The sequence below is a fragment of the Glandiceps talaboti genome, chromosome 9 (genome assembly GCF_964340395.1).
Source record: "Glandiceps talaboti chromosome 9, keGlaTala1.1, whole genome shotgun sequence".
In the NCBI taxonomy this organism is placed as follows: domain Eukaryota; kingdom Metazoa; phylum Hemichordata; class Enteropneusta; family Spengelidae; genus Glandiceps; species Glandiceps talaboti.
In genome coordinates, this window is record NC_135557.1 from 7,018,712 (window position 1) to 7,033,715 (window position 15,004).

General features: G+C 32.2%; 1 protein-coding gene across 1 annotated transcript in view; it reads left to right on the plus strand.

Annotated features, from left to right (window-relative positions):
* The window catches only part of LOC144440320 (protein Aster-B-like), a 56,100-nt gene that overhangs the window by 21,947 nt on the left and 19,149 nt on the right, over window positions 1-15,004 (plus strand). The window contains exons 3-6 of the mRNA XM_078129678.1: window positions 5,259-5,463; window positions 6,891-6,978; window positions 7,465-7,568; window positions 14,143-14,238. Of these exons, the coding sequence (XP_077985804.1) occupies window positions 5,259-5,463; window positions 6,891-6,978; window positions 7,465-7,568; window positions 14,143-14,238 (493 nt within the window). The remainder of the gene's footprint in view (window positions 1-5,258; window positions 5,464-6,890; window positions 6,979-7,464; window positions 7,569-14,142; window positions 14,239-15,004) is intronic.

The window sequence follows — 15,004 nt, forward strand, 5'->3', positions numbered from 1 at the left end:
ACACACGAATCACTAGCACCGTAACCATATGGAGTAAAAAGGGGAGATATCTCCATGACGGTACCATGAAGGAAAGAAAAAGATCTCCACCTTAAATAACATTGTTTAATTAAGTATGTGAACACATCTGAGATGAAATATGTTATTAGCACCTTTGTATACATACACAGTGTGCTAGCTTACATAAATTGTTTTAAAAATAGTTCCTAAAATTTAGTAAAATCACTATTTTGTCACTAAATGACTAGATGACATTTTAAAAATGTGAATACTTCTCTAGATGTTATTATAACATACATACTGTGTACATGTGTTACTAGCTTGAAAAAAGCTTTTGAAGTGATTACATGGATGAGGATGTGTAAAAAGTTTGTTATTGTACGTACAACGACAACCAACCCTTTTCTCACATTTATTTATTAATTTATCATCTTTTGCAATGTAATGACTTACAAAACACATACTTGGTCTATATTGCTTCATATTGATTTTTTAGCACAACTGAACTGAGGTTCAGTAGTGGTATAGGGATTGCCTGGCGTCTGTCTGTCTGTCTGTCTGTCTGTCTGTCTGTCTGTCTGTCTTTGTGTGTGGATGTGTGTGTGTAAACAACTTCAAGTGAAAAACTGCTGAACCGATTGCCATGATATTTGGTGGGTCCATTGCCTTGGGTGTCTAGTTGGGAAATTGTTCAAATCAAAATGATCTTAACATCAGTTTGTGATTTAAAAAATGGCCACTTTAAGTTTTAGTTTGTTTATATCAGAGTAAGTTATCAATAATGTTCAAATTAACACTTACAAGAATGTATAGCTTAGTCTAGTTCCTATATTATACATGTATACGACACGTTACGATTACTACGATATCCCCCATCATGTATAGGGAAAGTTGTTATTCTAGCACCGAAATCTGTGCTACCCCCCACCGGGTAAGGGTAAGTGACACATGTTATTGTCAGTAGTAATCCATCACAGGTAGTTGTAATTTGTTTGGAGGGGTGGGGGTGGGGGTGGGGGGTGGGGGGTGGGGGTGGGGGGTGGGAGGGGGGTTAACAGTTTTAGTTTCCATGACAAACAATTTGGCTTTTAATTTAATGGAATTTTGTACCCCTAAATACTTAAATGTTTCTGAAAAAAATTGTCAAATCAATCTTCACTATTGTGAGGCTAGACTAACTAAGCTATTTCTTGACTCCCCATTTACCATTCTCTCTTTTGTTTTGTTTTTGTTACCAAGATTTTGTAATCATTTTATATGTTAGGGTAAATGAAAGCACTTAAATACATAATTTGGCCAATTAGTTAGAAGGGATAAGAGCTCGAGCATCTGAAGTGTAAAAGAATTTAGTGTTTTATCTACTATCATTATTGTACATTGATCTATTGATCTTGCCCCTTATTGTGATAGTCATATATTGTTGCCATGACAACTGATCATCTGTATCATAAATTGTTTACGTAAACTAACCACTCCTGATCAGTTACTTATTTGACCCATGTTGAACTTTGAACTTTGACCTGTTGCCTAGTCAAACTGATCTATGTTATCTACAAATACATTACTTCAAAATCACCTTGTGAAGTTAACTCCCTAGAAACTAACAAGGTAGTTACTGGGACTGTGTACATGTATGTCTGCTATACAGAACACTTTAGGCTGTTGATAATCGGCATAACACCACTTGGCAGCAACAATAAAACATGCATCACTCATCACAGTGCAAAAACGTTACCATTTACACCTCCACTCACATAGTCTAGTTCCTATACAGTATCATTACCATTTACATCTCCACTCACATAGTCTAGTTCCTATACAGTATCGTTACCATTTACACCTCCACTCACATACAAAATGTAGTCTAGTTCCTATACAGTATCGTTACCATTTACATCTCCACTCACATACAAAATGTAGTCTAGTTCCTATACAGTATTGTTACCATTTACATCTCCACTCACAAAGTCTAGTTCCTATACAGTATCATTACCATTTACACCTCCACTCACATAGTCTAGTTCCTATACAGTATCGTTACCATTTACACCTCCACTCACATAGTCTAGTTCCTATACAGTATCGATACCATTTACACCTCCACTCACATAGTCTAGTTCCTATACAGTATCATTACCATTTACACCTCCTCTCACATAGTCTAGTTCCTATGTAGTATCGTTACCATTTACACCTTCACTCACATAGTTCCTATACAGTATCGTTACCATTTACACCTCCACTCACATACAATGTAGTCTAGTTCCTATACAGTATTGTTACCATTTACACCTCCAATCACGTAACTTACTCAATGTAGTTTAGTTAGAAACCACGTTGGCATCCATTCTGCATAAACTACATGTATATATTGCTCTGTTACAGTGTTAGAGGTAAAAGATGTAATTCTGTGCTAGAGAAATCCATTTGACTATATCATGGTGGAGATGATCGTAACATGTATGTACAATGTACTATAGCCTATAGGACTATAATAGGCGATATTTTGTGTCTCTGTGTTTCCATCTGACAGATAATGATATTTGTCCTGGATTGTACATATACATGTATGCTCTCCAGGGAGTTAAGTTTAAGTTTAAGTTTATTTATTTTCTAAAGCGCCTTTTCTATTTAAAATATTCAAAAGCGCTGCACATAAAATACAAAAACATAAATAAGGTGAATGCTACAAAAACAAGTATACCGTTAAGACCCTTAAAATGTCAAATGTTAAAAGTATAGTGAATGGTCATTAAAATTATAGACTGAGACATGTTAATTGTTATAAAAGCCTTAAAAAAGTCAAATATTAAAACGAACGTAAATGACCACTAAGATAATATACATTTTGTACACTGAGTCAAATAACCAAATCACAATTCATGATACATTCTAAAGAGGTGTGTTTTTAAGTTTTCGTTCTGAAAGGTCTTTGAGTTCATCAGGAATGGAATTCCATAGTGTAGGTCCTGCAATGGCCAGGGCACGATCATTAATCTTGTTATAAGAACGGGGAATTACAAGATTTCTAACGGAGTTTTTGCGTAAATTATAATGAGGCTTATCAGGGCGGACAAACATGTCACGAATATAAACAGGTGCTGCGTTATTTAGAGTTGAGGCAGTACATTGTATAAAGGGCCATTGTGTTGTGCTGTCATTGACCCATTTGTACCAGGGGTAATAATTGTGAGCACCTTGAGTTCTCGGGAGGAAAGCCACATTATAAATTCACATTATTATTATTATTATTAAATAATTGACTAGTACATAATTTGTCAGCTTTAGACCTGATATCCATGTGATGATGAACGAAGTCTCCCAGATTAACACGTACACAATCTCCATAGATATGGCACACACACACACACACACACACACACACACACACACACACACACACACACACACACACACACACACTGTGTATTGGAATGTACATGTTCAAGGTTTGGTGGAAGGTTTTTCATTATTGCCAATTATGATATTGGGTTATTTACACTTTGATAGAGTTGCTAAGTTTATAAAAATAGTATTTTGATAATGGTACATGTATATACATGTAGAAGTACATGTAGATGGATGAAAAACAGGGAACCCTGGGTAGATTACATGTCCATGGTCATTTACATGTAGATGTTATTACCCAATATTTTTCTTCGTATGGCCAAGGAAAATATGAGTGAGCTAAGGGGCCTTTGTCGCTACATTTTTGTTTGAGTCCCAAGACAAATAGTGACAACCCTTGACACAAGTATTTTTCCAGTTGAATTAAGAAAAATAACGTAATAATACCAGTTCCATGCAGTAATGTCAAAGAAAAATCGGGGAAAGTTATGACAGTTTTAGTAGTTTGGACACATATTTTGAATGCCGTAGAACAAGTGACGTAGATATTCATTTGTTGTGACATAGATGCAGGTTGTTGTGATTTAGAACGACCAGAGTATATATATCCCATAATTTTTGTTATATATATAAGTTTACATATAAAAATTGATGCAGTAGTTGCAATTTTTCAATAAACTTTTCTGTTAATTATGTGTTGCTGGTTGGCCAAATACTCCAAATTTTGATTGGAAACAGATTAATCTTTCTAATTAGATAACTTACATGTCTACTAGTCATTGATGGTACTGTGTACACTGACTTGATGTCCATGTGTAAACAGTATGAATCAACTGAATTACCTGTCTACTAGTCATTGATGGTACACTGACTTGATGTCCATGTGTAAACAATATGAATCAATTGAATTACCTGTCTACTACCAGTAGTTATTGATGGTACTGTGTACACTGACTTGATGTCCATGTGTAAACAGTATGAATCAACTGAATTACCTGTCAGTGTCTACTAGTCATTGATGGTACTGTGTACACTGGATTGATGTCCTTGTGTAAACAGTATGAATCAACTGAATTACCTGTCTACTAGTCATTGATGGTACTGTGTACACTGACTTGATGTCCATGTGTAAACAGTATGAATCTACTACTGAATTACCTGTCTACTATCGGTAGTTACATGTACTAGTATTGATGGTACTGGATATGTTTCTAGAACAATTGGAGAATTGTGCACTCATTTACATACAGGTATGCAATAATGATTTAAGTATTGTACTGCAGTGCAAATACCACTAGTATAATATTAGTGTGTGCTAACACCAGTACAAAGTAAATCATGGTATATACGTACCAGTATTGTCGTGAATTACATTTATTGATTCATCTTTTGTGTTATACGTTGTTATTGTTAACATTGTTGCCGTTTCTGATGAACTTATTATATAGTCATACGTCATACATAATCAACCAATCAGCACGCAGCCCGACAATAAGGCAGACGATCAAATCAAAATTTCTTGTGTGATGTAAGTTTCAGTTACAAGTTGGAGTGCGCGTGCATTCTTGTGTGATGTAAGTTCCAGTTACAAGTTGGAACGCGTGTGCATATAAAGAACAGAGTTCCCAGTGTATTCTACTACTTGCTTGTATTGTCATTTCTATTACTGCTGTTTTCCGAACCCCTTTTCTATTGTGAGTCATCCACAAGTATTTTACTGTCGTTATAGTCTGGCAGCCAGCACACCTATTTCTACTGTAGCAATGAAAAACATGTGACTGCAAGATACATCGTGTCGCCCCCGCTCTCACCAGCTCAGTCCGATCTACCTTAAAGGGGTTGGCCGATGTATGAGGGCACCCTACAGTGTAAAGGCATAACTGTACAATATATGTATGATTTATCAACAGCATCAATATCCTGCCATTTACTAAGATGCCAGGTGAACCTAACAAAGACACAGTGTCAAGATCTTCAGATGATACAAGTTCATTAGAGAGATCTGTGGAGAAATCATCGAGTGGGGAAAAAACACCCGATATGTTATCACAGAAAGAAGGGGGAAAGAGTAATAAGACATCCAATAAAAAGAGTTCCAATTCCAGCTGGTATAACGTAAGTTGACTTTCTTTTGGTGCAATGACCTGAATTGACCTTTCTGATACCGAAGAAACCTACACCGTATCCTGTCTACTGTGGTGTCTGGTCTTATGTACAAAAACATGTGTGGTTGACATCTCACAGTCTGGAGTAGCTCTAATTGCTCCACTTGTGACCGGGGGGGGGGGGGGGGGGAGTGGGTGTGGCATCATAATGTTTTTCCATCACTGTGACATCAAATTTTATTTTCTATTCTCAGTCTTCCATCAAATTATTTTTTTCCATACATTGTATGCAGAGGCAATGTAATTTTTTTTCTCGGTTACCAATTTTTGCAACAATTTTTTTTTTACTTCTGTGTGTTGGAACACTTTTTTTTCTCAAGCTATTATGGGATCAAATTATCAATTTTTTCACCTTCACCTGCCGAAAATTTTTTTCTCTCTCCAAAGTCCCCCCCCCCACCCACAAATCAAATGGTTCTCCCCTAAGTGAAAAAAAGTGTGCAGTCAAAAAGAGAGTAATCTGTAATCAAACTGACTCCAGCTTGTAATTCTTGGTTCCTGAAAAAGAATATTACTGCCTAGGCCAATCATAAAAATAAACGGACATTGATTACATCATAACTTCCAGCTCCACACGCTTCTCATGTATTACTATAGGTACGCGTGAGAATAAGTCACCTTCCTGTTCTATTTTGACTTTTTAGCATGAGGTAACATGTGATTACAGGTACCAAGAATAATGTAGCCTTGTATAGCACCCTCAATTTGAGTTCATTTGTGTTCTTTTGTTTTTAAATCAAATGTTCTATTCTGAGACATAATCAGATTGAAGTAACACTGTTGCTGTGTAGCCTTATACATGCAAGATTAGGTACATACATTTGTTTTGTTTTTATAATCGTGTATTCAATTCTATGAGATTTTGGTAAGACTAAATTCTTATCATTTCCATCCTTATGTAGCGCCCTCAATTTATTGTATACAACATACCTTTGTTTTTCATGACGGATTCTCATGCATTAGCAGTTCAAGTGCAACTTTCCCAACTTGGTGAGCCAGCAAGTCGGGTGTCATAAAAATTGTTTGCATCTCTAAAGCTATTTTCAATGTCACTGATAATGGGTCAGTAAAACTGATAACAACTGATATGACATTAGGGGCTTCACACTTAGATATTGAGCTTAGCTTTGCCTGATATGTTATGTAATAGTGCTTTATCACATTTGTAAATATTGCCAACAAACATTATTCAGTGATAAGAAAGATAAGAATCCCCACTTCCTTAGCTAATGGCTTGATTCTGTAATGTATTTGTGCTGCTACATGTAAAGCATGTTTCCATGATCTTCTAGAAGTGAACTTCCAGAATTCTCCCACAGTCGTTTCAATAGTAAATGTACTGTTTAACTTATATTGTGTTATTTATTTGATATGCAGGTTTGGACAACCAGTTACAAGACCAAATGTGAAGATTTTAGGCGAATTTTTGGTAAAAATGTGCCAGAAAGTGAAAGATTAGTTGTAGGTGAGTACATGCAATGTATATAAATTAGACATAAACAAGTTGTGTTAAAGGGGCACAAGCTGAGTTTATTCATTTTTTTTTTTTTTTTTGGGGGGGGGTTTGCCTTTCGACAGGTACTCACAATATTCTGTTTACTGATGCATAGTTAACTTGAATTTATACTGAATTCCAACGTGGTATCAGGATCTTAACTTATAAATGATCTGATAGGACATATTTAAAAAAATGTACATGCAGTAACTCCTACTATGCAATCAAACAGTTCACGATGTCAGAACACAAATTGTTGTAGAATGTATTTCCCCAGACTCTTGTTCAGGGGTTATGCCCTCAAGGCAAGAGTTTGGGTAACTGAGGCTACATGATATAGTCTTTGGTGTGAATTAGCTCCCTCAGAGTTAGCTTTTGGATATTTCAATACCTTTTGGTTTTTTTCTTGTTTGCGGCTGAGCGGTTGTGTAATTAATTTCCATTTTATGATTTCAGATTATTCGTGTGCTCTCCAGAAAGATATACTAGTACATGGAAGACTATATCTAACTCAGAACTGGGTTTGCTTCTATGCTAATATATTTAGATGGGAAACTTGTGTGAGTATCAAAACAGTAGAGTATTTTGTATTGGTTTGAGTTTCATGTTATTATATATACAGTAATTATAGTATTGATGACAAATTGGAATTATTTTTGGAATTTTTCATAAAAAAACAACCACAAGGTTTTCGTACTTTGAAAGAAACAAATTATGTGAAACAATATATACAAAGTCCATTTTTGTAACTCAATAAATTCCCAAATTAAAAAAACAAATTGTCATTGTACGTACAATAACAATTTTTTTCAACCTTTCTACAAATGTAGCTTTTTGAATACTGTTAATGTAGATTTTGTTACTACTAGAAAATTGTATGAGTTTACAGTCTTCAACTAGTTCTCAAAGACTAAGTGTTACCGGACTAAATACATTGACTTGTGTACATTGTACATTTCAGACTGATACATTGTGTACATTGTATATTTCAGACTGATACATTGTTTACATTGTATATTTCAGACTGATACATTGTTTACATTGTATATTTCAGACTGATACATTGTTTACATTGTATATTTCAGACTGATACATTGTGTACATTGTATATTTCAGACTGATACATTGTTTACATTGTACATTTCAGACTGATACATTGTGTACATTGTATATTTCAGACTGATACATTGTTTACATTTTACATTTCAGACTGATACATTGTTTACATTGTATATTTCAGACTGATACATTGTTTACATTGTACATTTCAGACTGATACATTGTTTACATTTTACATTTCAGACTGATACATTGTTTACATTGTATATTTCAGACTGATACATTGTTTACATTATACAATTCAGACTGATACATTGTGTACATTGTATATTTCAGACTGATACATTGTTTACATTGTATATTTCAGACTGATACATTGTTTATATTGTATATTTCAGACTGATACATTGTTTATATTGTACATTTCAGACTGATACATTGTTTACATTGTATATTTCAGACTGATACATTGTTTACATTATACAATTCAGACTGATACATTGTGTACATTGTATATTTCAGACTGATACATTGTTTACATTGTATATTTCAGACTGATACATTGTTTACATTGTATATTTCAGACTGATACATTGTTTACATTATACAATTCAGACTGATACATTGTGTACATTGTATATTTCAGACTGATACATTGTTTACATTGTATATTTCAGACTGATACATTGTGTACATTATATATTTCAGTCTGATACATTGTGTACATTGTACATTTCAGACTGATACATTGTGTACGTTGTATATTTCAGACTGATACATTGTGTACGTTGTATATTTCAGACTGATACATTGTTTACATTATACAATTCAGACTGATACATTGTGTACATTGTATATTTCAGACTGATACATTGTTTACATTGTATATTTCAGACTGATACATTGTGTACATTATATATTTCAGACTGATACATTGTGTACATTGTACATTTCAGACTGATACATTGTTTACATTGTATATTTCAGACTGATACATTGTGTACATTGTATATTTCAGACTGATACATTGTTTACATTGTACATTTCAGACTGATACATTGTGTACATTGTATATTTCAGACTGATACATTGTTTACATTTTACATTTCAGACTGATACATTGTTTACATTGTATATTTCAGACTGATACATTGTGTACATTGTATATTTCAGACTGATACATTGTTTACATTTTACATTTCAGACTGATACATTGTTTACATTGTATATTTCAGACTGATACATTGTTTACATTATACAATTCAGACTGATACATTGTGTACATTGTATATTTCAGACTGATACATTGTTTACATTGTATATTTCAGACTGATACATTGTTTATATTGTATATTTCAGACTGATACATTGTTTATATTGTACATTTCAGACTGATACATTGTTTACATTGTATATTTCAGACTGATACATTGTTTACATTATACAATTCAGACTGATACATTGTGTACATTGTATATTTCAGACTGATACATTGTTTACATTGTATATTTCAGACTGATACATTGTTTACATTGTATATTTCAGACTGATACATTGTTTACATTATACAATTCAGACTGATACATTGTGTACATTGTATATTTCAGACTGATACATTGTTTACATTGTATATTTCAGACTGATACATTGTGTACATTATATATTTCAGACTGATACATTGTGTACATTGTACATTTCAGACTGATACATTGTTTACATTGTATATTTCAGACTGATACATTGTGTACGTTGTATATTTCAGACTGATACATTGTGTACGTTGTATATTTCAGACTGATACATTGTTTACATTATACAATTCAGACTGATACATTGTGTACATTGTATATTTCAGACTGATACATTGTGTACATTATATATTTCAGACTGATACATTGTGTACATTGTACATTTCAGACTGATACATTGTTTACATTGTATATTTCAGACTGATACATTGTGTACATTGTATATTTCAGACTGATACATTGTTTACATTGTATATTTCAGACTGATACATTGTGTACGTTGTACATTACAGACTGATACATTGTGTACATTGTATATTTCAGATTGATACATTGTTTACATTTTACATTTCAGACTGATACATTGTGTACATTGTATATTTCAGATTGATACATTGTTTACATTGTATATTTCAGTCTGATACATTGTTTACATTGTATATTTCAGACTGATACATTGTTTACATTGTATATTTCAGTCTGATACATTGTTTACATTGTATATTTCAGACTAATACATTGTGTACTTTGTATATTTCAGACTGATACATTGTGTACATTGTATATTTCAGACTAATACATTGTTTACATTGTATATTTCAGACTGATACATTGTGTACATTGTATATTTCAGACTAATACATTGTGTACATTGTATATTTCAGACTAATACATTGTTTACATTGTATATTTCAGACTGATACATTGTTTACATTGTATATTTCAGACTGATACATTGTGTACATTGTATATTTCAGACTGATACATTGTTTACATTATACATTTCAGACTGATACATTGTGTACATTGTATATTTCAGACTGATACATTGTGTACATTGTATATTTCAGACTAATACATTGTTTACATTATACATTTCAGACTGATACATTGTGTACATTGTATATTTCAGACTGATACATTGTGTACATTGTATATTTCAGACTGATACATTGTTTACATTGTACATTTCAGACTGATACATTGTGTACATTGTATATTTCAGACTAATACATTGTTTACATTGTACATTTCAGACTGATACATTGTTTACATTGTATATTTCAGACTGATACATTGTTTACATTATACATTTCAGACTGATACATTGTTTACATTGTATATTTCAGACTGATACATTGTGTACATTGTACATTTCAGACTAATACATTGTGTACATTGTACATTTCAGACTGATACATTGTTTACATTGTATATTTCAGACTGATACATTGTGTACATTGTATATTTCAGACTAATACATTGTTTACATCGTATATTTCAGACTGATACATTGTGTACATTGTATATTTCAGACTGATACATTGTTTACATTGTACATTTCAGACTGATACATTGTTTACATTGTATATTTCAGACTGATACATTGTGTACGTTGTATATTTCAGACTGATACATTGTGTACATTGTATATTTCAGACTGATACATTGTGTACATTGTATATTTCAGACTGATACATTGTTTACATCGTATATTTCAGACTGATACATTGTTTACATTGTATATTTCAGACTGATACATTGTTTACATTGTACATTTCAGACTGATACATTGTTTACATTGTATATTTCAGACTGATACATTGTGTACATTGTACATTTCAGACTGATACATTGTGTACATTGTATATTTCAGACTGATACATTGTTTACATTGTACATTTCAGACTGATACATTGTTTACATTGTATATTTCAGACTGATACATTGTTTACATTGTATATTTCAGACTGATACATTGTGTACATTGTATATTTCAGACTGATACATTGTTTACATCGTATATTTCAGACTGATACATTGTTTACATTGTACATTTCAGACTGATACATTGTTTACATTGTACATTTCAGACTGATACATTGTGTACATTGTATATTTCAGACTGATACATTGTTTACATTGTATATTTCAGACTGATACATTGTTTACATTGTATATTTCAGACTGATACATTGTGTACATTGTACATTTCAAACTGATACATTGTTTACATTGTATATTTCAGACTGATACATTGTGTACATTGTATATTTCAGACTGATACATTGTGTACATTGTACATTTCAGACTGATACATTGTGTACATTGTATATTTCAGACTGATACATTGTTTACATTGTATATTTCAGACTGATACATTGTGTACATTGTATATTTCAGACTGATACATTGTGTACATTGTACATTTCAGACTGATACATTGTTTACATTGTATATTTCAGACTGATACATTGTGTACATTGTATATTTCAGACTGATACATTGTGTTCATTGTATATTTCAGACTGATACATTGTGTACATTGTATATTTCAGACTGATACATTGTTTACATTGTATATTTCAGAATGATACATTGTGTTCATTGTATATTTCAGACTGATACATTGTGTACATTGTATATTTCAGTCTGATACATTGTGTACATTGTATATTTCAGTCTGATACATTGTGTACATAGTACATTTCAGACTGATACATTGTATACATTGTATATTTCAGACTAATACGTTGTGTACATTGTACATTTCAGACTGATACATTGTGTACATTGTACATTTCAGACTGATACATTGTGTACATTGTACATTTCAGTCTGATACATTGTTTACATCGTACATTTCAGACTGATACATTGTGTACATTGTATATTTCAGACTGATACATTGTGTACATTGTATATTTCAGACTGATACATTGTTTACATTGTACATTTCAGACTGATACATTGTGTACATTGTATATTTCAGACTGATACATTGTGTACATTGTATATTTCAGACTGATACATTGTGTACATTGTATATTTCAGACTGATACATTGTGTACATTGTATATTTCAGACTAATACATTGTTTACATTGTATATTTCAGACTGATACATTGTTTACATTGTACATTTCAGACTGATACATTGTTTACATTGTACATTTCAGACTGATACATTGTGTACATTGTACATTTCAGACTGATACATTGTTTACATTGTATATTTCAGACTGATACATTGTTTACATTGTATATTTCAGACTGATACATTGTTTACATTGTACATTTCAGACTGATACATTGTTTACATTGTGCATTTCAGATTGATACATTGTGTACATTGTACATTTCAGACTGATACATTGTTTACATCGTATATTTCAGACTGATACATTGTTTACATTGTACATTTCAGACTGATACATTGTGTACATTGTACATTTCAGACTGATACATTGTTTACATTGTATATTTCAGTCTGATACATTGTGTACATTGTATATTTCAGTCTGATACATTGTGTACATAGTACATTTCAGACTGATACATTGTATACATTGTATATTTCAGACTAATACGTTGTGTACATTGTACATTTCAAACTGATACATTGTGTACATTGTACATTTCAGACTGATACATTGTGTACATTGTACATTTCAGTCTGATACATTGTTTACATCGTATATTTCAGACTGATACATTGTGTACATTGTATATTTCAGACTGATACATTGTGTACATTGTATATTTCAGACTGATACATTGTTTACATTGTACATTTCAGACTGATACATTGTGTACATTGTATATTTCAGACTGATACATTGTGTACATTGTATATTTCAGACTGATACATTGTGTACATTGTATATTTCAGACTGATACATTGTGTACATTGTATATTTCAGACTAATACATTGTTTACATTGTACATTTCAGACTGATACATTGTTTACATTGTATATTTCAGACTGATACATTGTTTACATCGTATATTTCAGACTAATACATTGTTTACATTGTACATTTCAGACTGATACATTGTGTACATTGTATATTTCAGACTGATACATTGTTTACATTGTATATTTCAGACTGATACATTGTTTACATTGTATATTTCAGACTGATACATTGTTTACATTGTATATTTCAGACTGATACATTGTTTACATCGTATATTTCAGACTAATACATTGTTTACATTGTACATTTCAGACTGATACATTGTGTACATTGTATATTTCAGACTGATACATTGTTTACATTGTATATTTCAGACTGATACATTGTTTACATTGTATATTTCAGACTGATACATTGTTTACATTGTACATTTCAGACTGATACATTGTGTACATTGTACATTTCAGTTTATGTCTACAAGAAGGCATTTTAGTCACTATTTATTTTCGTGTTTTTGGTTTCTAGTGAAATGAGCAAAAAATAAATCTTTAGTGACAACTTTGAGGTTTACAGTATTTTTTTTCTGAAACTTTACAGACATTAAAGTTTACTACTTGATTTTTCAGATAACTATCAGATGTAAAGATATTACTGCAATAACGAAAGAGAAAACTGCCAGGGTTATACCCAATGCAATACAGATATGTACAGAGAATGAAAAGGTATGTACACATTGTGATATGTACAGAGAATGATAAGGTATGTACACATAGAGATATGTACAGAGAATGAGAAGGTATGTACACATAGAGATATGTACAGAGAGTGAGAAGTTATGTACACATAGAGATATGTACAGAGAGTGAGAAGGTATGTACACATAGAGATATGTACAGAGAATGAGAAGGTATGTACACATAGAGATATATGCAGAGAATGAGAAGGTATGTACACAGAGATATGTACAGAGAATGAGAAGGTATGTACACATAGAGATATGTACAGAGAATGAGAAGGTATGTACACATAGAGATATGTAGAGAGAATGAGAAGGTATGTACACATAGAGATATGTAGAGAGAATGAGAAGGTATGTACACAGAGAGATATGTACAGAGAATGTGAAGGTATGTACACATAGAGATATGTACAAAGAATGAGAAGGTATGTACACATAGAAATATGTACAAAGAATGAGAAGGTATGTACACATACAGATATGTACAGAGAATGAGAAGGTATGTACACATAGAGATATGTACAAAGAATGAGAAGGTATGTACACAGAGATATATGCAGAGAATGAGAAGGTATGTACACATAGAGATATGTACAAAGAATGAGAAGGTATGTACACATACAGATATGTACAGAGAATGAGAAGGTATGTACACATACAGATATGTACAGAGAATTAAAAGGTATGTACACATAGAGATATGTACAAAGAATGAGAAGGTATGTACACATACAGATATGTACAGAGAA